The sequence below is a fragment of the Vipera ursinii genome, assembly GCF_947247035.1.
Source record: "Vipera ursinii genome assembly, chromosome: 7".
In the NCBI taxonomy this organism is placed as follows: Eukaryota; Metazoa; Chordata; class Lepidosauria; order Squamata; family Viperidae; genus Vipera; species Vipera ursinii.
Window position 1 is genome coordinate 42,125,640 of NC_139521.1, and position 26,400 is coordinate 42,152,039.

Here is a 26,400-nt window from a genome sequence, read left to right on the forward strand (position 1 = left end):
ATTTTCCCTCTTCTCCAGAGACCCTTTTTTGCCTTGAACCTAACTCAGGGGTAGGCAAACTTGGCTCTTTTATGACTCATGGATTTCAACTCCCAGAATTCCTGAGCTAGTGGAAGAGACTCGAGTGCTAAAATCCACGGGTTAGGGGGTGCAAATTACTTGCCTTGCCCCGGGTGCTGACAACCCACGCTACGCCACTGCAATGACCACCTTTTTCTTGAACTGGCTCCAAGAATACTTCTGCAGCAATTGCACCTAAATTTCAGAAATCCAGCTATCCATTATACTGTACACTACTTAAGAGAGACAAAGACTTTATCTACTAGTCACTTGAGCCTTGGTGGAGCAGTGGGCTAATGCCTCCTTAAGTAACACCAGCTGCCTGCAATTAGTGCAGGTTCGCATCCCACCAGGCTCAAGATTGACTCAGCCTTCCATCCTTCCGAGGTAGGTAAAATGAGGACCCAGATTGTTGGGGGCAATTAAGCTGACTTTGTAATAATGCCGCTTGGGGGTGTGTGTGTGAAAGCCCTAATAAGCAGGCATATACATAGAATGAAGGCTACTGCTAAGCTTGTAAGCCGCCCTGAGTCTTCGGAGAAGGGCGGGATATAAATGGAATTAATAAAATAAATAAATAAATAAATAAATAATAAATAAATTAGGTTAACAATCCAGAAGAGGCAATTGGCAAAAAATGGATTGGACACAGGCACCAAACGAAGCCTTACATGCCTCATCCACATTCTCTATTGCAAGTAAAGAGTTTTTTCTAGCAATTGGTAAAGTTTGAATTCTAGTCAAGAAAATCACTCTTCACTGTTCTTACAAGGGTTGCACAGAGAACATCTAAGGCCCTCTCCACAGCATAGCTCCTATTCCAAATTCATGTCACAGCAACATTATATATACCGACATTTTTCTCCCAACTCCAGGATAGTATAGCAAAGTTGCTGTGTGGATGAGCTCAGAATATGGTATGGCTTAATGCGTTACACAAAGCCAGCCAATTTTGCCTTCTGTTGAACAAACCAGTCAAGCAAACACTAGAATAGCAGGCTATACGAGACAGCTTGGGGTCAGATATTCTAATTAATAGTTGTTGACAAAGCTACAATGTCTGGAGCATTAAATTCTCCAATTTTATCCTCACAACACACATCTGAGATAAAATAATGTTGGATTGGGTGGGATCAATACAAAATAAATTTCTGCATTAGTATGATCAACGTACCTTAGCTTGACACAAGAAGTTTGTAGACTGAAGATTAATGAGTAGGGGGAACACAGAAACAATGAAAGAAGCCTTCAAAGTTATGATTGCAAGTTTCCTTCCAGTATTTGGACGGCCCCTGCACGAAGTATTTTGCTGAATAGCCAGCTGACATATTTTGGCTGCGTTCACCCAGCACAAAGAACAACAAACTCATCACGTTTCAGTTTTAAACAATTCCATTCTCGGCCGCATGGTTAGCTTATGGTTTAGCCTTTGGGTAAACCTAATAAATTGGGATCACTACGTAAACTAGGAGTGTATATGTTGTATGGATATACCCCTTTTATTTTTAACATAATTAACTCCCCCGGCTGTAAAGTCTGAAATCTACTTCCTATACACCCTGTCGTCCCGCTATACTACAACAGAAACGACTACCCACCCAACGCATGCGCTCTTTGTACCCCTTTCTCGACGATCATAAAGAGTCTAGGGCGCACGCGTCCTCGCAAGGAACCGGAGGGAGGAAATGACGTACGGGCGAAGTTTGCAACGGAACGATTTTTCAAAATGGAGCCTCGCAAGGAGGGAGTTTCTCGCCAACCCCCATAGCGGGGACGGAAAGGCCTCCGGACCGATAACCTTAGCGACAAGGACGCAGACTAGGCGGTCATGCGATAGTGGTAACGGATAAGACTAAGGAAGTGAGGGCATCACCTTCACCATGGCGACCTGCATCGGCGAGAAGATTGAGGTGCGGAACGGCCATTACACTACGGGCGGGGCGGGGGAGAATGATGGACTTGGCCATTCGTTCCTTGGGGACAGATTGCGTCCAAATCCGGTCGAAGGGAGGCAGGTTTGCTGACTGAGCCAGTAGTCCCATCTCACCTTTCATGACAGATGCGGCGCAAAAGCATCACCTTTGCGGAACACAATTGGCGATCAAAGTTACCGGCTTGGGTCCCTTTTTTATGCAAAAGATATTTCTTGAGGTTCTCTGTTTGAGCGAGATCCCAAACCTGTTTTACTAAGGTGGACTCCAGGTAACTTACTGGACGCGTCTCTTGTTTTCTAGTCCGGAAGTGATTGCCACTACTTTCTTCCGAGATACTTTTTAAACTTCCGAATCTCACCCTGCTTAACATTTTTGGAATCAGTCGAGATCAGCTAGATTGCCCTTTGTAAGCAAAGTAAAATGTACCCCCAGCTCCAAAATTTTAAACCTTTGAGGTTTAAAATAAACAATGGAAACAAGTTGGGCATCCAATAGCTGTGCAGTTCAGTTATCCTGTGCAAATTATCCCGAGTAGAAAGCATTCATAGTAACAATATCCCTGTGGCCTACTTGATTGTAGAAATACTTTATGAAACATGCTTTCAATTTTTCAACAATATTAGTTTGGATAATTGCAAATTACACCTAACATTTCTGAGTAGTAAATTCTATCATAATCGTCTTAAATAATTCAGCTCTGGACAGATTTCCAGACAAAGTAAGTTATCTTGTTCAACTATGGTTTGTTGAATAAGTTGTAAGTGTTGTATAAATGAAATATCTGGCCAAAGTCAGATTTGATTTCTGGTAAATTCATGGACATGTGTGTATTATAAAGAAGTGGTTTACAATTGCTTGATTTCCTAGTTTAGGCTAGTCCTGAGATTTCCTGGAGCTCTCCTATTAAACGGGCCTAATTTTGCTTAGATTTTAAATCCAGCTGAGGGATGCAGTGGCTCAGTGGGTTAGGACGCTGAGCTTGTCGATCAGAAGGTCGGCAGCTTGGCGGGTCAAATCCCGAGTGCCGCGTAGCAGAGTGAGCGCCTGTTACTCATCCCAGCTTCTGCCAGCCTAGCAGTTTGAAAGCAAGTAAAAATGCAAGTAGAAAAATAGGGACCACTATGGTGGGAAGGTAACAGCACTCCGTGCGCCTTTGGCGTCTAGTCATGCCGGCCACATGACCACGGACAAAGCTTTGAAACAGAGATGAGCACTGGCCCCTAGAGTTGGAAACGACTAGCACGCATGTGCGGGGGAACCTTTAACTTTAAGGTCAGCTAGATAACTTCAGTCATCACAATCTTACCTCCTTAGAGGTAAATTGCTGTACACTACACTGAGCCACAAAGTAGTAAACAATATAGTCCAGCAGGTTCTGTAGAACCAGCTGGTATGGTTAGTTTATAGTTCAGTGTATCTCAGAAAATTGGATTGAGAAATCTACAGTTAAGCCTCTTGTAAACAAGTCTATTTTGAGTGGATATGGACTATAGCTTTCAAAAGCATGATCCTAAATTTACAGTTTCAGTTCTATACTTACCTAGAAGTTAATTCCTTTAAATATTATGAGACTAAATTATTTGCTATCAATTTAGTTCAATTAATATGCTGCCTTCCTTGGCCGCCTACCATTGTTTCAGAGTCTAATAATGAATAGCAGACAGAAATAGGTATAACCAAATATTGCTTTCAGTGTCTGAATTCTTATGCCACTCATGTATAACACTTCCGATTCAACTTCAAAAGATTCTTTGAAAACCAAATACATCATCTTTCTTGGAGCAATTTAAAGCAGCTACATGCAATTCCAGGAAGAGACATAGTTGCCAACAGGTGCTGCCTTTCCTGCTGCAGTACATTCAGAACTGCCCCCGTGTTTTTTTATATTAAATAACTCATTGTCCAATTAGGCATTACAATGACTTCCCAAGTGTAGGTCTGAGTACATGGTAACATTCCTACCTTCTCAGATCTATTATTTCTTTGCATACAGTATAGGTAGCCCCTGATTTATGACCACAGTTGAGCACTAAATTTCTGTTGCTAAGTGAGACCATTGTTAAGTAAATTTTGCCCCATTTCACAACCTTTCTTGCCACAATTGTTAAGTGAATAGTTGCAGTTGTTAAATTAGTAACACAGGTATTAAGTGAATCAGGCTTCTGAATTGATGTTGCTTGTCAGGTCACAAAAGGTAATCCACATGACTTCAGAACACTGCATCTGTCATAAATGTGAGTCAGTTGTCAACCATCTGAATTTTGATCTGACTGTGGTGATGCTGAAATGGTCATAAGTGAAAACCACTCCTGTCACTTTTTTCAATTTCAGTTTCAAACTTTGGTCAATAAATGAACTGTTGTAAGTCGAAGACTACCTGTATTATAGATTTTAAGATAATGTTGTTTCTGAAAGTGATAAGAAATGGAAAGGAAATACTCCACAGGAAATTTGTTGGTCTAGAAAATGAACTAATAAGCCTCTATTTGTTTGCAAAATCTTTTTAAATCTGGTTACTAAATATTTTTTAAAGTAGACACCAGAGACCAAGCTGGAATATTCCATAAAGTTCCTGAGAATGTTTCGTATTTTATAATTGTATGTGTGTGTGTGTGAGCACACAGGTATATATATAAAACACTTAGATCAGTTTATGCTGGGATTGTCTTAAAACTGGTGTCAAACTACCAGCCCATGGGCCAGATGCGTCATGCCAAAAGTGCCCATTCCAGCAATGGGGAAAAAGTTGTGATATGTCGTGTCACGTGAGGTGGCGAGTTTGATACCCCTGGTCTAAGAGAAGAATGAATGTAAGGGAGTAAATATTACTGAGGAACACATGTTTATATGATATTGATATTACCTTTGGTAATGCTCATATGTTCAGTATGTAATTGTAGAAGTACCTTGGAAGGATCTCTTTTACAGATTCTTGTTTATGTCCGTAGTGCAACAAATAATACCCTATTTCAGTCATCTTTCAAAAAGTTATGAAAGCGCTGCTGTTTAAAAGATGGCATATGCCATTTTCTTGATTAGCATTGTTCTGTTTTAAGCTTCTTTTATGGCTACAGGTATTAAGATCAGATTTTATGTTTACAGTGTTTAATTTGGGGTGTCCAACTAGCATATAACAAAAAATAGAAAACGTGTATTTACAAAATACTAATATTCACATATTATTAAACTCAAAATATGATAGTGCTTGTGTTTAGAAACTAAGTTTTATTCTGATTGCAATTCAAGATTTAGAGTGGTAAACTGAATCCTTGGAAAAACATGTTTAGCAGTTGCCGTAGTATGCTGAAAGTGCATCTGGCAAATCAGAGCTTTTGGGTGGGAAAACTGGATTTTTTTGTAGGATTGTGCATACTGGAATCACATATTTATCAGTCAGTACTGCAAAATCTGTAACAATTGTATAATGAAGTAAAGAGCTCTTTTATATTAAAAATTTGGCCTGTTGCTTAACTGGAACAGGTAGCTATGTTGTCAGATTCTCTTGCAGATTTTCTTTTAGTTACTTTCTAGCTTATAACCATGATACAGATAGTCCTTGACAACCATTTGTTTAGTGACCTTTCGACGTTACAAATGTAACTTATGAGCATTTTTCAGAGTTATGACTGTTGCAGCATACCCATGGTCATTTGGTCAAAATTTGGATGCTTGGCCACTGGTTTATATTTATGATGGCTGCAGTGTCCCAGGGTCACGTAATTATCTTTTGTGACTTTCTGAAAACCAAGTCAATGGGGAAGTCAGATTCACTTAACCGTATTATTAACTTAACTGCAGTGATTCACTTAACAACTATAGCAAGAAAAGTCATAAAATGGGGCCCAACTCACTTAACTGTCTCGCTTAGCAACAGAAATTTTGGGCTCAATTGTGGTCAAAAGTCAAGGATTACCTGTATTTTATATTGTATCTCAGGGGGTCTTCAAACCTGGCCCTTTTATGACTTGTGGATTTCAACTCCCAGAATTCCTCAGCCAGGCACACAAGTCATAAAAGGGGCAAGTTTGAAGACCCCTGCTCTATCTCATCCTTAAATTCCAGGGTGCTTTACAATCTGAAGCAGATCCGAGAACGGTCTGGAAAGAAGAAGAAAAAAAAGTTACCATTAAACCCGTGTAGAAAGACAGGTGGTGCTTTAGAAAAGGCTGTCTTACTAAAGGTGTAGAGCAGGGGTCTTCAAACTTGGCCCTTTTATGACTTGTGGACTTCAACGCCCAGAATTCCTCAGCCAGGCATGCTGGCTGAGGAATTCTGGGAGTTGAAGTCCACAAGTCATAAAAGGGCCAAGTTTGAAGACCCCTGGTGTAGAGAATTATCCTAATCTGAAGTTCTCCAAACTTCCCGTGTAGCAGCAGATTTAAAGCCTCTGCTTCAAAGGGGTTCAGGCTCTTGCTTCCTTTTCGAGGGGGAGGGGAAGAAGGGAGCTCCAAACGCTCCTTAAATCACTGGGTTCGTTTTCAAAGTGACGGCTCTAGTCTAGGCCACCGTTGAGTTAACTCAGGCAACCTCGGCTCTTTTATGCCTCATGGACTTCAACTCCCAGAATTCCTGAGTCAGCTACGCTGACTCAGGAGTTCTGGGAGTTGAAGTCCATGAGGCATAAAAGAGCCGAGGTTGCCTACCCCCTGAGTTAACTTGACTCAGTCCGATCCGTTTTGTTCGTGGGCTCCCTTCCCCGACGCAACGAATAGACTTGGAGTGCCGGACTTCACGGCCGGGCGGCAATAACTTAAATCACCGCGGGATCCCAAGGGGCAAGGGAGGGTGTTCAGGCTCGCCCCCCCCCCTCCGGAGTATTTCCTTGGCTGCGGCTGCTGCTGCTATTGCTATGGAAGCGAGTGTTGGAAGCCGCGTCTCCCTCGGGAGCGGGAGAAAGAGCGGCAAAGATCGCCCGTCTGCACAGCTTATGCTTCAGACCTCTCTCAGTGGGCTCGACTCCCGGGCAGGATGCCGCAGTGGCTGTTCAGTCTTCTGCTCTCTCCGCTGCCCAGCGACGGCGTATCCTGCGCCGGCATGTCCCATTGCTTGCCTTCTGAGAGCTCCATTAAGGTAGAGAGCCTAATCAAAACGGGCTCTAAAATGCCTCAGATTTTTTTTCTCCAAATTACGGGCGGGCTAGTTCTCTTTTGGAAGGGGAGAGAGAGAGAGAGTGTCATGGAAATTGTGTGGAGGGAGAAGTGTTGAAAGAACAAGTGGGTTACATTACCACCACCCCAAATCAGGAATTTCACAGGAGCTTACAGGATTAGTCTGAATGACTTTTCATTAGGTCTTTTTTCTCTCATCCATGCAAATAGGAAGAGAGTTGTCTGCAGGGATAAATTTAAATTTAATTTTTTTCTAAACTTGGTTTTTTAACTTTTGTATTTTGGTTTTTAATTACCCTGTAAACCGCCCTGAGTCCTCCGGGAAAGGGCGGTATATAAATGTAATAAAATAAATAAATAAATAAATGTGTAGCCAGCTTTTGAAAAGGCTATGGAACAGAAGTTAAGAAGCCAGCAATGCTGAACTTTGTAGTAGAACAAATTTTTGTGGACTCAGACTTAGGTCCAGTTTGCCCTGGGACACAGAAGCAATTTTTTTTCTTTCGCTATTATAATATTCTTACTTAAGCCAAACCTTTATTTCTTTCAAAACATTTCACTATTATTATTTTTTTTGAAGTAAAAGTTAACATGGTTTAAAATTGTTAGTTAAATATTAATACGTTTTTTTTCTCAATTTTCTGTAAAAAATCATTTCAGAATGGGAAAAAGTGCATGTAGCTTATTAAAAAATAGCTAATATTGGGTACGCAAATTATCAGATTTTTTTTTTCATTTGTAGGATTTCAAGGTGGGGAACCTTTTGGGCAAGGGTTCCTTTGCAGGTGTATACAGAGCTGTGTCCTTAAAAACTGGGCTTGAAGTGGCTATTAAAATGGTAAGTGACTAGCAGAGCAATAAATAGACTAATAAACTCCACATTTCATGCCTGATATTCTTTTATTTGCACCTGTTTAGCTGATTTCTGACTAGGACCTGACACTGGTAGAGTTTCAAAAATGTTACTGGTTTGAATGTTATCCTTCAGCATCTACCAGTTTGGAAATGATGTTTATTGCCACTGAAAACTTATAGTATAAAAGTATGTTACATTTATATTGTAGTCCCAATCTGTTCCCCCACCCTTTGATTGCTATTTAAACTTAAAACAATAGCCAAACCATGTTTTAAGATAAGTTGGCTTTTGTTTTATGAGAAAGTTCATTATATTTCCATATACCTTACAAGGCATTCAAAGCAATATTTATATCCAGATCCTAACTATACTGGAAGTAATGCCAGTTTGATTCAGTTCATGTATTTCTCTGTGATCCAATGTGAGATTCTGGCACCAAAACTCATGCAAAATTTTGGCTTGAGAGTAAAAAAGCAATGTGTATCTGAAATAATACTGTCATTATTCATTATACTGTTAAATGTGTTTGCTCATTCTATCTTAATAGTTATTTTCATTTTTGTATATGAGCTGAAAAGATTTGTTACCTTTTTAGATCGACAAAAAAGCTATGCACAAAGCTGGTATGGTACAAAGGGTACAAAATGAGGTGAAGATTCATTGTCAACTAAAGCATCCCTCCATACTTGAGGTAAGAAATTATCTTTAGAACTTGAACAACTATAATTAAGGTTTAACTTGTTATAACTATTTATTTATTTTTTCTAGTTGTATAACTACTTTGAAGATAGTAACTATGTCTATTTGATACTTGAGATGTGCCATAATGGAGAAATGAGCAGATATTTAAAAAACAGGAAGAATCACTTTTCTGAAGAAGAAGGTAAGATTGCTATATGTTGATTGTATACAAAAATATATCCATTTTAAAATATTTACATAAAAAATCCTTACTTGAATTTCAGAAATTGAAATTTCTAAATACTGCAATGCATTTATATGACATGTAAGTGTTAACTTTCTACACTGAGACAGATGTAATTTCACAATTAATATAATATAACCAACCTCAGCTTGAGAAACAATTCAGTTTCAGAGTTTGCTATTACAAACATTTGCACAAAAGAAAGGACAGGATTTCAGAGGAAAAAGTCAGACATTGTTTTCCATGTAATCTAAACTGAATTTTGATTCTTTGCTCTGTTTTATAAATTAGAAGCTTTTAATTGAGAGTGGAATAGGAATAGCACTTAGACTTATATACTTATAGCCTTCTCTAAGCAGTTTACAGAGTCAGCATATTTCCCCCAACAATTTGGGTCCTCATTTTACAATTTCATTGTTATGGGTAGGTCTTGCAGTATTTTATTTGTATATGGTAGTTTATATTTCCCTTCTTTCATCTCTAGGTCCATTTCCTCTGCTTCATCTTCCGATCTCTGGTTTATTTGTTCATATCTAGTTGTAGATTTAATTTGGAGATTTGCTCATTTATATTATCTAAATTATTTTTAGTCTCATTGTGGTTTCTTTTTATGTCCTCTTTGTATGCAACAATTGTTTGGTGAATTAGTTGTAGTGTAGAGTATATTTCCTTCTGAAAGGTATTTCTTTTTTCTTGAGGCATCATTCCTGGAGATCCTCTAATATCACCAGTCTCAGTAAGAGTAAAACAAAATTTCCTCCAGTTTTCTGGTCTTTATAATCCAATAGATTTTAGAATACCGGTCCAGTCCCCAAAGCAATATTTTATAGTGATCCTTTGTGTCAGGCATCCAAAAATTGTCAGTCAGGCAAGGTTATAATCCACAATGTTCAAAGTTTTCAACTTACCTGAAAACAGTTCAAAAGTCTTTCCCAGCCAGATGGAATCAAAGGTTAAGTTTTTCTTTCTCTTCCATTAGCTCTTGAGATTAAAAAACCAAGCTCAGTGGTTGTTTATAGTCCAATAAGGTCAGGGTGATAAGTATGCAAAATATTTTCCTTTATTGCCAGCTGTTCTCCCTTAGGCTAGGAATCACCAAGCAGGCAGGAAGCTAGTTATAGTGCTGTACTCAGATCCACCACTAGATGTCATTCAAAATGCATTTTTCACTCTTAAAACAAAGGATTGATTTCTAATATTTCATCTCAATGGTTTTTTTCCAAAGAGAAAATCTTAACAATTATCTCAGTTCTGAAATTTCAAAACTCTTGCTTTACGTTACTTCCACTTCAATATTGTGTATTTCTGTCCCTCATAGAAATTAAAACGCAGCTTCCGTTCACGCTCCAGAGGTTTTTAGCTTCTTGGGAGGCTTTCCCAGGAAATTCAGTTGTAAAATAATCAAGAAATGATCACTATTCTCACCCAGTTCCAAACATGCTTCTTTACGATGTGTTAATTGGTGCTTTTTTTCTTCGGTTGTCAGCAGCTAATGGCTGGCCCTAGGAATGTAGCCAGTATTTCCCCTGCCAGTTTGGAGGGCTTTTCTTGGATCAAATGGAAAGACCACCGTCTCTCCGTGATCAATGAGACAGCCCTCCTTCATCGCTTCTTCAGGGTGACTTTAGGCTCTTTTTAGGGCCCCCAGCAAGGTAAAATTGGGTATGGAAGACAGAGCCCTGCCTTCCTGCATCCGTCTTGCCGTGATGCAAAACTGGAAGTCCTGGGTCCTCATTTTATTGACCTCGGAAGAATGGAAGGCTGAATCAACCATGAGCCAGACATAAACAAACTCTTGGGAGTGAGCAGTGAACTAGCTTTCAATACTGCTGTTGTGACTCAGGGCCAGCCTGTGGGTCCGGCAGCCGGCTCAGATGTCTCGGATGACTCAGATGAGGGGGAGGAGGAGGGTGTGGAAGACGAACTGGCTGATGATGGCTTGGAGGCTTCGCAGAGCCCCCAGCCGGGGCCCTCTTCTCAGCTGCGTGAGCCCGATAGTGCGGAGGATGATGACCCACAGCTGGCCCTGTTCAAGGACGCCCGACGCAGGAGGCAGTCGAGCAGGAACAAACAGAGAAAGGCTGTGGGACTCCTCGGGAGGAGGCACAGGGAGACCACGCCCTGAACTCTAAATAAAAGGAGTGTTTGGGGAAGGGCTGGTTGCTGAAAGCAACCCTTCCGTTTGAGGATTCAAGTTCCAGTGTTTTGTTTCTTGTTCTGTTGTTTGTGTAATAAATCTTGGCAGACGCTTTTCAGCCTCAGACGCTCTCCAGTCTCTACTGTTTGAACAGGGGTTTGCCTTATTGCAAGGCCGGTAGCAGGCTGGTTCAGAACAACTGCACTCTAACCACTACACTAGCATGGCTCTTAAATAAATCATTCTGGTTTGTTTTACACTAGCAGAAGGCATATGTAATGAGTATATATATGCTACATGCTTCAGCGCATAGGTTTTTATGTTAAGGCTGAGATTTTTTAAAATCCTATCTTTATGAGTTCTGTGAATATATCAGCTTTCTCTCTGAATATGTAAGATATATATTTGGTATAAAGCATCCTGTATCTCTTTTTGTTCTATACAGTTCGGAACTTCATGCATCAAATTATTACAGGAATGTTGTATCTGCATTCCCATGGAATACTCCATCGGGATCTTACACTCTCTAATCTCTTACTCACCAACAATATGAATATCAAGATAGCTGATTTTGGACTTGCAACACAACTGAAAATGCCTCACGAAAAGCATTATACAATGTGTGGGACTCCTAATTATATTTCTCCAGAAATAGCTACAAGAAGTGCACATGGGCTTGAGTCCGATGTCTGGTCTTTAGGATGTATGTTGTTTACTCTTCTGGCTGGAAAGCCACCTTTTGATACTGATACAGTAAAGAACACTTTGAGCAAAGTTGTACTAGCAGATTATGAAATGCCAGCATTTTTGTCAAGAGAGGCTCAGGATCTCATTCACCAATTACTTCGAAAAAACCCAGCAGATCGTTTAAGCCTTTCATCTGTATTGGATCATCCTTTTATGTCCAGTAGTAGATCAGTAAGAAGTAAAGATTTAGGAAACGTAGAAGATTCAATGGATAGTGGAAATGCCACAATTTCTACTGCTTCCACTGCTTCTCCCAGTGTCAGTACAAGTGGCTTCTTAAAAGAAAAGAAAAGACTTTTAATCGAGCATCCACTTCCTAACAAAATGACAGTTTTTCCTAAACATAACAGTGCTAACAATGTTGCAACTGGTTGTGGAAGCTGTCCTCACGACAACCACCACGGACTTCCAATAAATGAAGTTACCAATATTGGAAGGGGAAGAACAATGCAGCTAATCGAAGAAAGACCTCATTCACGCTATCTCAGGAGGGCCCATTCGTCTGAAAGATCAGGCACATCTCACAGTCAGAATTCAGAGATATCAAGTCAAGTGGAAAGGTGCCAGTCCTTGGAAATCCTCCCAAAACCAAGACAAGGACTAACAGAAAATACAAAAGAATTTTCTCCTGCAAATTGTTACCATGATTTCCCAGCTGTATTTAAGGAGGACCTTCCCACTAACTGTGACTCAGTGGAAAAACATTTTCCACCATCTATAAAACAACAGCCTTGGTAAAAAATGAAATCTTATTTTAATTGGGTTCTCTATATTATCTTTCTTTTACATAATGATAAGCAATGATTTAGTATCCAGTTTGCTAATGCTTTCATTGCAGATGTAATATTAGAAGTGTACATTTAAATTTGCATCCAGTTACAGTTCAATAGACAGACAAACTTTAACTGAAAATCTTTAATTGTGGTTTAAAGAAATAAGCCAACTACTTTATACATTTAAAATGCAAGTTCTATCTGAAATAACTCTTTATATTGTATTATGTTGGATTTATTACCTAACTCATTAACTAAATATGTATTTAAAGATTAGCAAGTTATTTGTGTTTTTAATGGAGAGTGCTTATAAGTGCTCATATTTTGTTTTCAGTTCAGATTTTACCTGTCCAATGAAGGCTGACAATGCTTTCTTAGAGCTGAAGACTCAAACTGAAACAATGCAGCAATGGCTTGGAAATATCCAGCTGGGTGGTATGGATTTATTTAATCTGAGTACATTAAATTTATATAAAAGTAATTCTTGTAATGAAAATTTGCAGGAAAATTTGTGTGGATATATTCAATAATGACGTAAAAAATAGAAAATTCTTTTCTAGCGGGGTTAGAGAATATGAGGGAGGTTATTTTGAAGGGTAAATCTGCTCTAGAGGAAGAGTTGTGTTGCTTTTCTAAGCCTATTGTGCTCAGCAGAAGAAAGACACAGTCCTAGGATATATTCAAGCGTACATATACTACAACTCTATAATAAGCTGCAGTTGGGACAGGATAGCATGTTCAATATTAATCTGCCTTATCGCCTTATTCTTCCAAAAGATTTGCAGGAATAATTAACGTATGTATAGTTGGAGGGGAGGGAATTACAGGGAACATAATTTATTTTCTCTGTCTTTATGTCTGCGTGGAGATACGTTTATTCATCCTTAGCTGAATCCCAAGTTTGATTCCTTGATTATAATACAGAGTTCTGGAATGTAGGAACTAGCCTTTACTTGATACAAAATGTTTCAATGTTTAAATTAAAACAAACAGGTGTTCCCAAATAGACCACATTATAATTTGAAAGTAAAAACAGTACTAACTACTCTTTCAACAAGAATTAGAATTGTCCGCATCTGTCCTTAAAATTTGTTACTTTAATTCTTAAGTATTTTTTTTAATCTTTTGAAACTAAAATTGTTATTATCTCTTCAAACAGCTTAGGTATTGCCTGGAAATATATATAATAAAAACAGCAAGTGATTATTAGCGTTAGTTTGTTTATATGTTAGGGGGGAAGAACAGCAGGAACAGACGGGAAGGAGGAGTTTTCTTTCCACTGCATCACATTACAGCAGGAATTGAAAGAGTACAGACGTACACATGTAATTTAAAACTCTGGTAGTTAAATCTTAAACATCTTTAATTACTAGGAAACCCTTGGGGAATAGAAACCAAGGATAAACAGTTTGGATTATCTGAATCCTTGGATAATGCTCTTTTCAATTTTTGTTCTTAATTATGTTTCTGCTTTGACAGAAGGGATGTGTTGCTTCATATACTTTATCAGGATAGCTGTTGGGATTTATTTTTACCACTCCCCATCCATATGCTTATCTTGAAAGGAAGAACACGTATAATTAGGTGTTTTCTAATGCAGGAGACTGACAGAAATCTGATCAGGGTATATACATGCTGAAGGCAAGAGAATTAAAATTCAAATTCTAAGTACGGCAAATAGTTAGAAATATTGCTGTTTATTGGGTTTCATGCTTAGGAAAACAGTTTACCCAATAAGAAATCTAGTTTAGCAGTTATATAATAACATATGATACCTTAATCCAAGTAATTCAAGTGGAATTGAATTTTGTTGAATGTTTTCATATTTGAATCAGAGATTTAAGGTAGACTAACATATGCTGTATCTGTTAACCTTGTTTATTTTTTTAAATGTACACTTACTTTTTTAAAAGAAAATTCCCATAACAATGCATTTCCAAAATGATTAAAATGTTATTTTGCTACTTCAGTTCAGGTGTCAGAACCTTCATATAAAATAAATGGGGATTGTCAGTTCTACCTTGGTATGCCCCGAGAGGCTCTAAAGACAGCGAGAAATGGTTCACAAAGTAAAAATTCTCCTGATTCTGCATCAATTGTGGGTCCACAAGAATTAAGAAAATATACCACTAGACCTCCAAGTAAATCTGAAAAGGCCCTGCTAGCACCTGCATTTGGTCTCCATCTTGTGTCTGAAATAAAAAACAGAGACAAAGAATCACAGTATCGACACCCAAAACCTCTGCTGCGAAATATTGTATCTCCTCTGAGTGCTCATAGACTGAAACCAATAAGGCAGAAAACAAAAAATGCTGTGGTAAGAGCTTTGTGCATTTCTGAATAACATCTCTGCAGAAATAAAAAGTAAAATAGAAAATTAATACTATAATAGTAATTACTTAGAAAAATAACGTGATTATAAATATAAACATGTTTCAATGTGTTTAAATTGCTAAAGTATAAATGCGTGTTTATAATATTCGATTTTTCTTCTAAAGTACTGAATTCCAAACATTAACTACTACCTATGACTAGTTCTTTTCTGTCACTGGGTTAAAGTTGGTGGATACAAACAATATATATATAGATTCAATTTATTCCTGTTGCTTTCAAGCAAACCATACGTGGTTAGTTCTCAATACTACAAAACCTATACCACAAAGGATTTCCCTCAGTGAAAATGCAAATTGAGTAGTAAGTCCTCAGTGGAATATGAAAATATCATTGGTGTTGGTTGATCTAGCACACACATGTCAAACTCGCGACGTCACGTGATATCGCGCGACGTATCGGAGCTTTTTTCCCATTGCTGGCAATGGGGTGGGCACGGTTTCCTCATGACGTGTCTAGTCCACAGGCCGGCATTTTGACACCCCTGATCTAGCATCTTTATGCAGATAAATTTCTGTTCAGATTCAGTATCTTAAAAAAGATAAAATTGGAATAATCTTGCATGTTTTTGTGGTGCTTAGTGACTATTTTTTGGTATAACAGCAACAAGTATAACTGGCTTTAGAGTTTCCAGTTCAGCTATTGAACTCGGAAGGCTTCTTAGTCCTTAATTTTTAATTTTACATCTGCCTCTATTTGAGTGCTGTTGCTTTATTTCTCCCCCCCCCCTTTCTTTAGTTCAGATCTTTTGGTTTAACTCATATTTTCCCATTGATCATCTCCTTTTTTTCTGCTAATATCCATATCTAGTATATTCATTGTTTTAAAACTATAATCACTTTTCTGTGACATAAAAGGATTTTTTTCTATTCTGAGTGATAGCAATATGTAATATGTTATAAATGACTTGGCACTACAGATATAATGCATATTTGGTGAAGGAAGTTTTTCTTTAGATTTCCTGCACTGTATTTATTTTGTTGATTTTCAACTTAAATTCTAGGTAAGCATTCTAGATACAGGAGAAGTATGTATGGAATTTCTAAAGGAATGCAATTCACAGGAGTTTGTAAAAGAAGTTCTAAAGATTTCTTGTGATGGAAATGAGGTAACTATTAACTTCTATTTTTTATAATTTGAATATTACTAAACTAAATGTTTATACCAACATTACCATATTATTTAGAATTCGGCTGAAGATATTTGTTAGGTTTTCTTCACCACCTTGAAAAAAAACAACCCCACACATATATTTTAACACTCAATCTTCCTTCTATACAATCTGGGATGGGTATCACATTTTGCATTAAACATAATATTTGTGTATTCTGTGAATCCAATCACAGGTTTATTTAATTATATTGTATAAATCAAGTTTAGCCTTGTATTGTGCACAAATCCAACCAGTTCTAATTTATTCAATCTGGCTTAAATCATGTAGTGTTCTCTTAATAGCTTCTGATTTGATTGATCTTAAAATCTCTAAATATGTCTGTAAAATCTGCAGATGATATTGATCAATAAAGATAGCAAAGCATTCTAGAGAATATTAGTTGGAATTGAGAACCTACACAGTTTCAATTTAAAGTACTCTTTGCAATAGTGGTGAATATGTAGCTTGGATGTACCGTAGATTCCGGCGTATAAGACTACTTTTTAACCCATGAAAATCTCAAAAGTCAGGGGTCATCTTATACACCAGGTGCTGAAACTTTAGGGACAGGGCTGGCTGGAAAACCTGGAGCGGATCTTCCATTTAGTATGCGCAGGGAAAGCGGGACCAATTGGAGTAGAAGCTGCAGTCTGTGATTTTTTACAGGCTGGGGTCTGGGCTTTTTTCCTTCTAAAGTTGAAGAGCAGCTGTAGGCAGGTGGGGAATGCAAGAGCAACTTTAAAGGCAGGTGGGTAATGCATAGCAGAGCAGCAGCTTAGCTCTAAGGACACATTTGACTCAGGAACTGGGCGGGCGGGCTGGCTGGAAAACCTGGAGTGGATCTCCCATTTGGTCTTTTTTTTTAATCCCATTTATATCCCACCCTTCTCCAAAGACTCAGGGCGGCTTACAATTTAAAGCACAAATCAATGTGCTTAGCAATAACCTTCATTCTATGTATATACCTGCCTATTAGAGCTTTCACCCCCCCCCAAGCAGCATTATTACAAAGTCAGCTTATTGCTCCCAACAATCTGAGTCCTCATTTTACCTACCTCGGAATGATGGAAGGCTGACTCAACCTTGAGCCTGGTGGGATGAGAACCTGCACTAATTCCAGGCAGCTGGTGTTACTTAAGGCTCTGCGCAGGGAAAGCTTTAGAGTGAATTAGGAAAAGTGAAAAAGTGAATTAGGAAAATAGGAAAAGAGTTGCTGGAATTGGGTATGTGTAGTTTAACGAAGAGAAGGGTGAGGGGTGACATGATAGCAGTGATCCAATATCTCAGGGGCTGCCACAAAGAAGAGGGAGCCAAGCTATTCTCCAAAGCACCTGAAAGCAGGATAAGAAGCAATGGATGGAAACTAGTCAAGGAGAGAAGCAACCTAAAACTAAGGAGAAACTTCCTGACAGTTAGAACAATTAACCAGTGGAACAACCTGCCTCCAGAAGTGGTGAATGCTCCAACACTCGAAGTTTTTAAGAAGAGACTGGACAGCCATTTGTCTGAAATGGTATAGGGTTTCCTGCCTTAGCAGGGGGTTGGACTAGATGACCTCCAAGGTCCCTTTCAACCTATTATTATTATTATTATTATTATTATTATTATTATTATTATTATTATTATTATTAAAGTTTAATCCACTTGCACTGTTTTATGTTTACATGTTTGATGACAAACAGCCTTATGTTTATAAGTGACAGTTTTCCTACTAAGCACCTGCATGTCATAAGCATTTGAATTAAAATTACCATATTAAAATCAAATCTGATGTTTTTTTAATTTTTATTTGGTGTGCGTTGGAAGAGGGGTAGTCTTATACGGCGAGTATAGCCCAAACCCTATAATTTAACAGGAAATGTAGGGGGTCATCTTATACGCCCAGTCGTCTTATACGCCGGAAAATACGGTAGGTAGGATGAGGGTGAAGGTTCGTTCTCTGAGCTTGTGGGTTGGTTTCCAAACGTTTCATTACCAGGCTAGGTAACATCTTCAGTGACATTTAGGGGATGTCTGTGTCAGTGCTCTTCTAGTTATAAGGGCTTCAGATGTGGGTGTGTCAAGTGAGGGTCTTGTGATGAGTCATCAGAGAGAGGCTTGTGATGGATCTTGTGACTTCAGGTCATGGTCATTGGAGGGTGTGAATTATCAGTGGGTCGGGGTGAATCATCAGCGAGAACCTGGTGATGGTCTTGTGATGGGAAGATTATATCAGGTCAGGGTCATTAGAAGGTGAACTGCTGGAGGGGAGGGGCTTGAGGATTGGTGCTGTCTCCGGATGGCTGTGCGATTGATTTGGATTCTGAGGGGTTCATAGGCTGGTTGTAGATCAATGTGTCTGTTGATAGAATTGCTTGTGGAGTGCCAGGTTCAATGATCTAGCAGTTAAAACGCCATGATCCCAAATCCTTAATCACTACCCACACCAACACCAAACAACATCAGTTCAATTGGAGCAACACTAAAATCATTGGCCACGCTACTACCCGCCATGCTCGTGAGTTCATTGAGGCCTGGCATACCACAAGCAATTCCATCAACAGACAGATTGATCTACAACCAGCCTATGAACCCCTCAGAATCCAAATCAATCGCACAGCCATCCAGAGACAGCACCAACCCTCAGGCCCCTCTCCCCCCTCACCTTCCAATCATCCTGACCTGAAGTAACCTACCCATCACAAGACCCATCATGAGCCTCTCTCTGATGACTCATCACAAGACCCTCACTGGACACACCCATATCTGAAGCCTTATAAATAAAAAGCACTGACAACAGATATCCCCTAAACACCACTGAAGATGTTACCTAGTCAAAACATTTGGAAACCAACCCACAAGCTTGGAAAAAGAAACTTCACCCTAAAAGTAGTCTTCATTGCGTAACTGTTGTTCAGTTTATAATTTAGATTAATGAGACTTTTTTCTGTATATTAAGGTCACAGTTTACCATCCAAATGAAGGTTTAGGTATTCCTCTTAATGACAGACCACCGGCATCTCCTGAGCACCTAAATGTATATAGCTTTGACAACTTGCCAGGTAATTATAATTTCTTTGAGTCATTTAGAATTTTTCTTTCTTTTAAGATCACATTTTTGGATGGAATTTGTGACAGGATTCAGATTGACACAGAATGAAACCAGGAACAAGTGGAGGTGATTGATCAGTGTGTATTAGTACACTGCTGATTGAGGATAAGCCAGTAATCTAAAGAATTATGATTTACAGTGATGTCTTATAAAGTTACCAGTGGGTTAGGATGCTGAGCTTGTCGATCAGAAGGTCGGCAGTTTGGCGGATCGAATCCCGAGTGCCGCGTAACAGAGTGAGCGCCTGTTACTCGTCCCAGCTTCTGCCAACCTAGCAGTTCGAAAGCACGTAAAAATGCAAGTAGAAAAATAGGGACCACTATGGTGGGAAGGTAACAGTGTTCTGTGCGCCTTTGGTGTCTAGTCATGCCGGCCACATGACCACGGAGACGTCCTTGGACAAGCGCTGGCTCTTCGGCTTTGAAATGGAGATGAGCACCGGCCCCTAGAGTTGGAAACGACTAGCACACATGTGCAGGGGAACCTTTACCTTTACCTTTACTTTACCTTATAAAGTTATAGAATGTGCAATATAATCTTGATAACTATCCATTTTTTCTCAGCTCATTCAGTTTCTGACTATCCTGTATATCAGCAGAAATATAAATACACACATCTCTTAAGTGTGTGTATCTGAGTGTGTGTATGAATATTTATATGAATTATTTATTCATTAACTTGCATACTGGGGCCTTCTGAAAGTATTGATGCCATAACTCTTTAAAAAGTTTTTTTCCTTAACTGCTTTGAAAAACATAAATTACTATATACTTGAGTATAAGCCGTCTCGAGTATAAGCCGAGACCCCCAATTTCACCCCCAAAAACTGGGAAAAGTTATTGACTCGAGTATAAGCCGATCCGCCGTTCTGCAAGCCTCTGCCGCCAGCAGAGGCTCGATCCGCCATTTTGCAAGCCTGAATACACAGGAATACCCTGTGTGGCCGCTGCTCTCGGGGAAGCCCTGGCTGTCCGCTTCCTCGCTCCACGCTGCCATTCGGGGCCCGCACGTTCCCTGGGCAAATCGCGGCGCCCAGCAGGCGAGGAAACACGCCCGCTCCAGTCGCCCCCCCTTCCCTCAGGAGATGCGAAGCAAGTGACCGCCCGGAGCTTACCGAGGACTTGCGCGCGGCCGAGGCTTCGGTGCTTCCAGGATCGCGCGCACCTCTCCCAAGCCGCCGCTGTCCAGAGACCTGCCGAAGTTTGGGGAGGTTTGGGGAGGTGCGCGCGCACCTCCCCAAACCTCCCCAAACTTCGGCAGGTCTCCGGACCTCCGCGCCCTGCCTGCCTGCTTCTTTCTGCAGCGGAAAGAAGCAGGCAGGCAGGGCGCGGAGGAACGGAGACCTGCCGACGTTTGGGGAGGTTTGGGCGCCTCCCCAAACCTCCCCAAACGTCGGCAGGTCTCCGTTCCTCCTGCCGACGTTTGGGGAGGTTTGGGCGCCTCCCCAAACGTCGGCAGGTCTGTGCGGAGGAACGGAGACCTGCCGACGTTTGGGGAGGAGCCCAAACGTCCCCAAACGTCGGCAGGAGGAACGGAGACCTGCCGACGTTTGGGGAGGCGCCCAAACCTCCCCAAACGTCGGCAGGTCTGCGCGGAGGAACGGAGACCTGCCGACATTTGGGGAGGTTTGGGGAGGCGCCCAAACCTCCCCAAACGTCGGCAGGAGGAACGGAGACCTGCCGACGTTTGGGGAGGTTTGGGGAGGCGCCCAAACCTCCCCAAATGTTGGCAGGTCTGCGCGGAGGAACGGAGACCTGCCGACGTTTGGGGAGGTTTGGGGAGGCGCCCAAACCTCCCCAAACGTCGGCAGGTCTCCGTTCCTCCGCGCCCTGCCTGCCTGCTTCTTTCCGCTGCGGAAAGAAGCAGGCAGGCAAGGCGCGGAGGTCCGGAGACCTGCCGACGTTTGGGGAGGTCTCCGGATGGCGGTGGCTTGGGAGAGGTGCGCGCGATCCCGGAAGCACCAAAGCCTCGGCCGCGCACAAGTCCTCGGTAAGTTTTTTTGTTGACTGGAGTATAAGCCGAAGTGGAATTTTTCAGCCCAAAAAGTGGGCTGAAAAATTCGGCTTATACTCAAGTATATACGGTACCTTCTATTCAAATAAATAGCTTTTTAAATACGTTGTCACCGATTTTGCGCTTCCAAACTATTCTTTCTTTTCTGTTCATTACGTGAGATGGGAAAGTTTAGGTAAAACCTCTCACACTCCTACATACCCTCACCAACCTCCACAATGCCTGTTGTGCATCCCTACAACCCTGACCTGTGCCATGCCTCTCGTACATGCCCTCAAACACCATCCCCAACCTGCACTGTGCCTTTCATGCTCCCATTTGCAACCTTGTGCACTCACACTCTGCCTCTCTCGCCCTCTACCCAGCCTTCTCCACCTGGCAGCAGCGACTTACCTTCTTGTGGCTTGGGCCTTATAAGTTCCTGCCAGCTTCCTCAATGATTTTGGTTGTGGGAAGCCAGCAAATGGTTGCCTCACCTAATGACCATGTGATTCATTTAACAATAGCAATTGGGTCTGCCAGGATTGCCATCACTAAGCAGTGTGGGCGCAGTTTACAACTGCATTGCTTAGCAACAGAAATTCTGGTTCCAATTCCTGGTGTAAGTCAACTATTACTTTTATGTTAATTCACAGTAACTTGTTAGCTTACCTCCATTGCTTTGCAGTACTAAATTTCAATATTAAAATAAATTCTAGATTTTAAAAAATGAAAATATTGAATTACTGGAATAAACATTAAAAGTTTTTAAAGGACTTTTGTTCATAGTATCCTTGAACGAATTGGGATCAGAATTTCTATCACTAAGTGGTCATTAGGTGAAACATCATGTCACTGCATCATTTAGCTACGGTAACTGTGGTGGTCCCAGTTGTAACCATTAGGCCAAGTTCTCGGGCTGCTTCTGCCTGTCACACCTCTGCTTCAACTCTCCCCAACCTACTGCCCTCCATCTCTGCCCTTGAGGCCACCCTGCGCTTCACCGCCACTTACCTCTGTTGGCCCCAACTGACCTTGTCTGTGTTCTTCCTCCTCCTTGGTACAGGGGCTTCGTCAATGCCAGGCTTGCTGCTACTGCCTCTCCTGGCCATTGGTCTCCTGGCCGGTCTGCCCTACTACAAAAAGCCTCCTGCACATTCCCACCAGCCTGTCTGGTCTGCCTGCTGGGGCTCTTTGTGCCAGACATGGCTCATTGCCTTCTCTGCTGCAGGCCCTGCTCCAGTAGTGTCAGCCCCCTGCCTGCCTGGGTCTATGCATGCATGCTTGCCTTCATCCTGCACAAATAAGAGTACATTTATTTACAGCCTGACTGCGCAGCCTCTCTTTAGCAATAAACAAACTTGCTGAATCAAATAGCTTCAGTAGGAAGTTGTCTTGCACAGAATGAGTCCATTGTTGTCTAGTGTCATGGGTGGCAGTTAGCCAATTTCAGACAAGAATGTTCCAATCCTGCATAAAATGCAAGAGGTACATTACCCCTAAGCTAAAGCAGTTCCTCTTTCATGTATTGTGTTAGGTGCCATTGATGTTTCTTTGACTTTTATGGTTCTTTGGACAGAAACTTGTTATCTTGACATGTCTCTAGGAGTAACTTTACTTTTTCACAGTTCTGTAATCCTATTAGAATTGCCCAACAATCATGCTGTCCGTCCATCCTTCCTTCCTTCCTTCCTTCCTTCCTCTCATTCCCACAATTTGTAGGTTAGCCATCTTAAATATATGACTCTGGGGAAATAACAGGATTTAAAAACAGAATTAAAAACATAAATCAATAAATTACAGATATAGCTGTCAAGGTAGAAATTCAACCAACCCATCAGCAGAAGTAGTTGTGATATGGGTTCAACCACACACTTGGTTAAGCAGCAAAACCAGGTCTTCATGGCCTTAGAAAGATCAGAAACAAAAGTTCCCAAATGGATGATTTATCAGGAGCACTGCATATTAATTCATAGAGGCTGATTTATTTATTCTGGCAACTTGTTCAAAGTTTTTTCAAGTGGCTTCAGTAGGCAGTTATTTAAAGTTTACTACCCCATGTTTTCAGTATAATAATCAGTAAGGTTGCCATAATGATTTGTGCATTTTCTTTTCAATTTAAAATAACAGCAATATATAAGCATTAATCTATATATGAATAAAATTTGGAATTATGGCCCAAAGGCCATAATATATATCAAAACAAAGGAACAGAAATGAAATGGGAGATGATTTACATATATGGGGATGAAGAGTGTAAGGAAAAATGATTTTCTTGTTTTGCTTATGTTAAAATCAAAATATATTAGCTTGTTATAAGTAAAAATACCTGAATTGTAACAACTTTAACTCTTTTCTTTCTTTTAGAGAAGTACTGGAAAAAGTATCAATATGCAGCCAAATTTGTGCAGCTGGTAAGATCCAAAACACCCAAAGTCACCTTCTATACAAGATATGCCAAGTGCATGTTGATGGAAAATTCGGTTCCTGCAGATGTGGAAATTTGTTTTTATGATGGTAAGTGTCCTTCAGTTCTACACATTTCCTTCAGTGTTAAGTTTGTAATTAAACTATTAGTTGACCATGACTTTATACTGCTAATGGTTCCTTAACTTGTGTATTTTAAGAAATTTTGTTAATTGATTCATCATACACTAAATATACTAAAACTCTTAAAAGATTTAAAAGTCTCAACATTGAAATGAATATATTTGGCTATATTGACATTACTAAATATGTTCTTCTTATGCTTTTATAGCAATAGCACTTAGACTTATATACACACAGTGGAGACCATTTTTTATTTACTTAAGGAATTTGTTTTATAATATTCATTTGATTGTAAATATAAAATTATTTTTTTGAAAATTAAATATTAATATTTACATTTTTTCTTGACTTGATTTCTGCATGCAATCAACATGGCCATGTGTAATCTGAAGCCCCTTTAGGTGGCCTTCAGAACCTCCTCTGATCACAATAGCTGAAAACTGGCAAAAACTTCCTTTTTGAGAGAAGCAAATCATTTTTTAAAAAAAGGAGTTCAACCCACCCAAATTTAATTTCACTCCAAAGAGGTCATATAGTCTCATTCTCTGAGTTGACAAACTCCTTCAGCAGAATGTCCATAGGCAGCTGATCATTAGAGGAAATCCTCAGATTATAGTGGCCACAGGGACTGATTTCCTATTGCTAAACAATGTGGTTGTAAAATGCAGTGACTTGTCACCATGTTGCTTAGCAGTGGCAATTCCAGCAGTCCCGGATGCTGTCTTTGCATGATTGCAACTTCTGGCCTCCTGCTAGACTCCCAATGGATTTTGATTGATTGATGTGATTGATTGATCGATCCCATTTATATTTTTATTTATTAAATTTCTATGCTGCCTATTTCACTTACTAGCTGGCTTCCAATATAATAAAAAGTGCTAAAAACAATTACCATTAGAAAAATTGATCAGAGAAATTAAAAGATAATGAACAGCTTGGGGGGCGGGGGTGAGAATCTTCTCTACCCTGTCAGCCACCCCCATCATAGCAGGTCCCTGTTGGGCCCCTAGGCCAAGTGACAGAGCCAAGTTTTTAGGATCTTCCGGAAAGCCAAGAATGTGGGGGGTGGACTTCACCTCTGATGGGAGAATATTCCAGAGGGCAGGGGCCACAGTAGAAAAGGTTCTTCTCCTGGACCCTGCCATTGAAATTCTTTAGCCTACATGATCCGAAGTGGGCCCTTTCCACTGGAATGAGTGAGATGGGTGAGTCCCATTGGGGTAAAGTGGTTCCTCAGATACCTTATATAGCTGCCCATCTCACAAAACAAGTGATTCTGGGTGATGTAGTGGTGGGAGAATATCAGAGATCATGGACATGTGACTGTGAAGTTGCTGTGATATCTGGAACTATGAGGACCTGTCATAAGTACCATTCATTCAGTGCTGTCATAATTCTGAATTATTCCAATTATTATATTGGAACGAGTGATCATAATCTGAGGACTATCTGTAAAAGATTTCCTAACATTAATTTAGTATCATAAAAGAGCTACTATTCCTGTGCAATTTTTTTGTAGGACGTTTTGAAGACTTGTATTCCAATTTTTTTTCCATGATATTTATTCTGCTGGCAAACAGATTGCATATGTGTTTTATTCTGGTACTAGATAATATTAAACTGTTGGAAAATTTCAAATGTAATTTTATTTTAATATGTATCGAAGCATACGAGACTACATTTCCTCTGCTTGACCATTTTTTTCCTTCTAGGGGCAAAAATACACAAATCAGCAGGAGCAATAAGAATAATTGAAAAATCTGGAAAAGCCTATACAATAAAAGAAGAAAATGAAAATTTACAGAAGGATATACAAATATATGTGCATCATGCAAATGAGGTGAATATTGTTTATATTTTAAAATGTGGGGGTGTGAAACTGCATTTTCTAATCCATCTATTCTGTTCCAGCTCCGTATTTGTGGTTGAAAAACCATATGAAGTTGTGATAGACAGCTGGGGCAAATGAATCAATGAAATATAATCTCTTATCAATTGTCAATTTTAATAAATTGTTTTCAAATATATAGCTTTAAATTGCCTTTTTTATAGAATTATCAATACTTTGTTTGTTTTGCTGTTGTCCACTGTGCTCGTTCCATCATAAAGGAACTACACTATCAATGTAATTTTAATGTGCCTGTACGTATATATTTCCTTATTTTAATAGGCTCATCGTATTTGCCTTGCACTAGAAACTGCCATTTTGGCAGAAGAAAGAAGTGAAAGTGTTCCATTTTTCCCCATTATTGTTGGTCGGTAAGTTGTCACATTTGGTGTTCTTTATTTATTTATTTGTTTGTTTGTTTCGATTTATATACTGCCCTTTTCCCGAGGGACTCAGGGCGGTTTACAGGGCAAATTAAAACAGTGCACTGTACAAATTAAAATAAAATTAAATTAATAGCCCCAAAAGAGTTTAAAATTTAAAACCATAAAACCCCTCAGTCCAGTTGCTTCTCACATGGTTGACACTTTTTCATAGAGATTTTTATTTATGCTTTCATGTAGAGCTAAATATCTTTTCTCCACCTCAGTAAACCAGGAAATCCTGAATCTCCAAAAGCTTTATCAAGTATAGCCCCATCTTTAATGAGTGTAGCTTTGAAGAGAGATGTTGCCAAATCTGAATCTTCAACTCAAGCCTCCAATATTAACCTATCTGTAAGTAAGCACATGTACA

General features: G+C 39.8%; 1 protein-coding gene across 1 annotated transcript in view; it reads left to right on the forward strand.

The window, feature by feature from the left end:
• Nucleotides 1-1,756: 1,756 nt before the first annotated feature.
• Nucleotides 1,757-26,400, forward strand: part of PLK4 (polo like kinase 4) — a 31,484-nt gene continuing 6,840 nt past the window's right edge. The window contains exons 1-13 of the mRNA XM_083367317.1: nucleotides 1,757-1,970; nucleotides 7,845-7,940; nucleotides 8,554-8,649; nucleotides 8,727-8,841; nucleotides 11,466-12,501; nucleotides 12,875-12,975; nucleotides 14,511-14,857; nucleotides 15,935-16,039; nucleotides 19,023-19,125; nucleotides 23,535-23,684; nucleotides 25,430-25,557; nucleotides 25,888-25,976; nucleotides 26,255-26,381. Coding sequence (XP_083223443.1) covers nucleotides 1,941-1,970; nucleotides 7,845-7,940; nucleotides 8,554-8,649; nucleotides 8,727-8,841; nucleotides 11,466-12,501; nucleotides 12,875-12,975; nucleotides 14,511-14,857; nucleotides 15,935-16,039; nucleotides 19,023-19,125; nucleotides 23,535-23,684; nucleotides 25,430-25,557; nucleotides 25,888-25,976; nucleotides 26,255-26,381 — 2,523 coding nt within the window. The 5' untranslated portion in view covers nucleotides 1,757-1,940. The remainder of the gene's footprint in view (nucleotides 1,971-7,844; nucleotides 7,941-8,553; nucleotides 8,650-8,726; nucleotides 8,842-11,465; nucleotides 12,502-12,874; nucleotides 12,976-14,510; nucleotides 14,858-15,934; nucleotides 16,040-19,022; nucleotides 19,126-23,534; nucleotides 23,685-25,429; nucleotides 25,558-25,887; nucleotides 25,977-26,254; nucleotides 26,382-26,400) is intronic.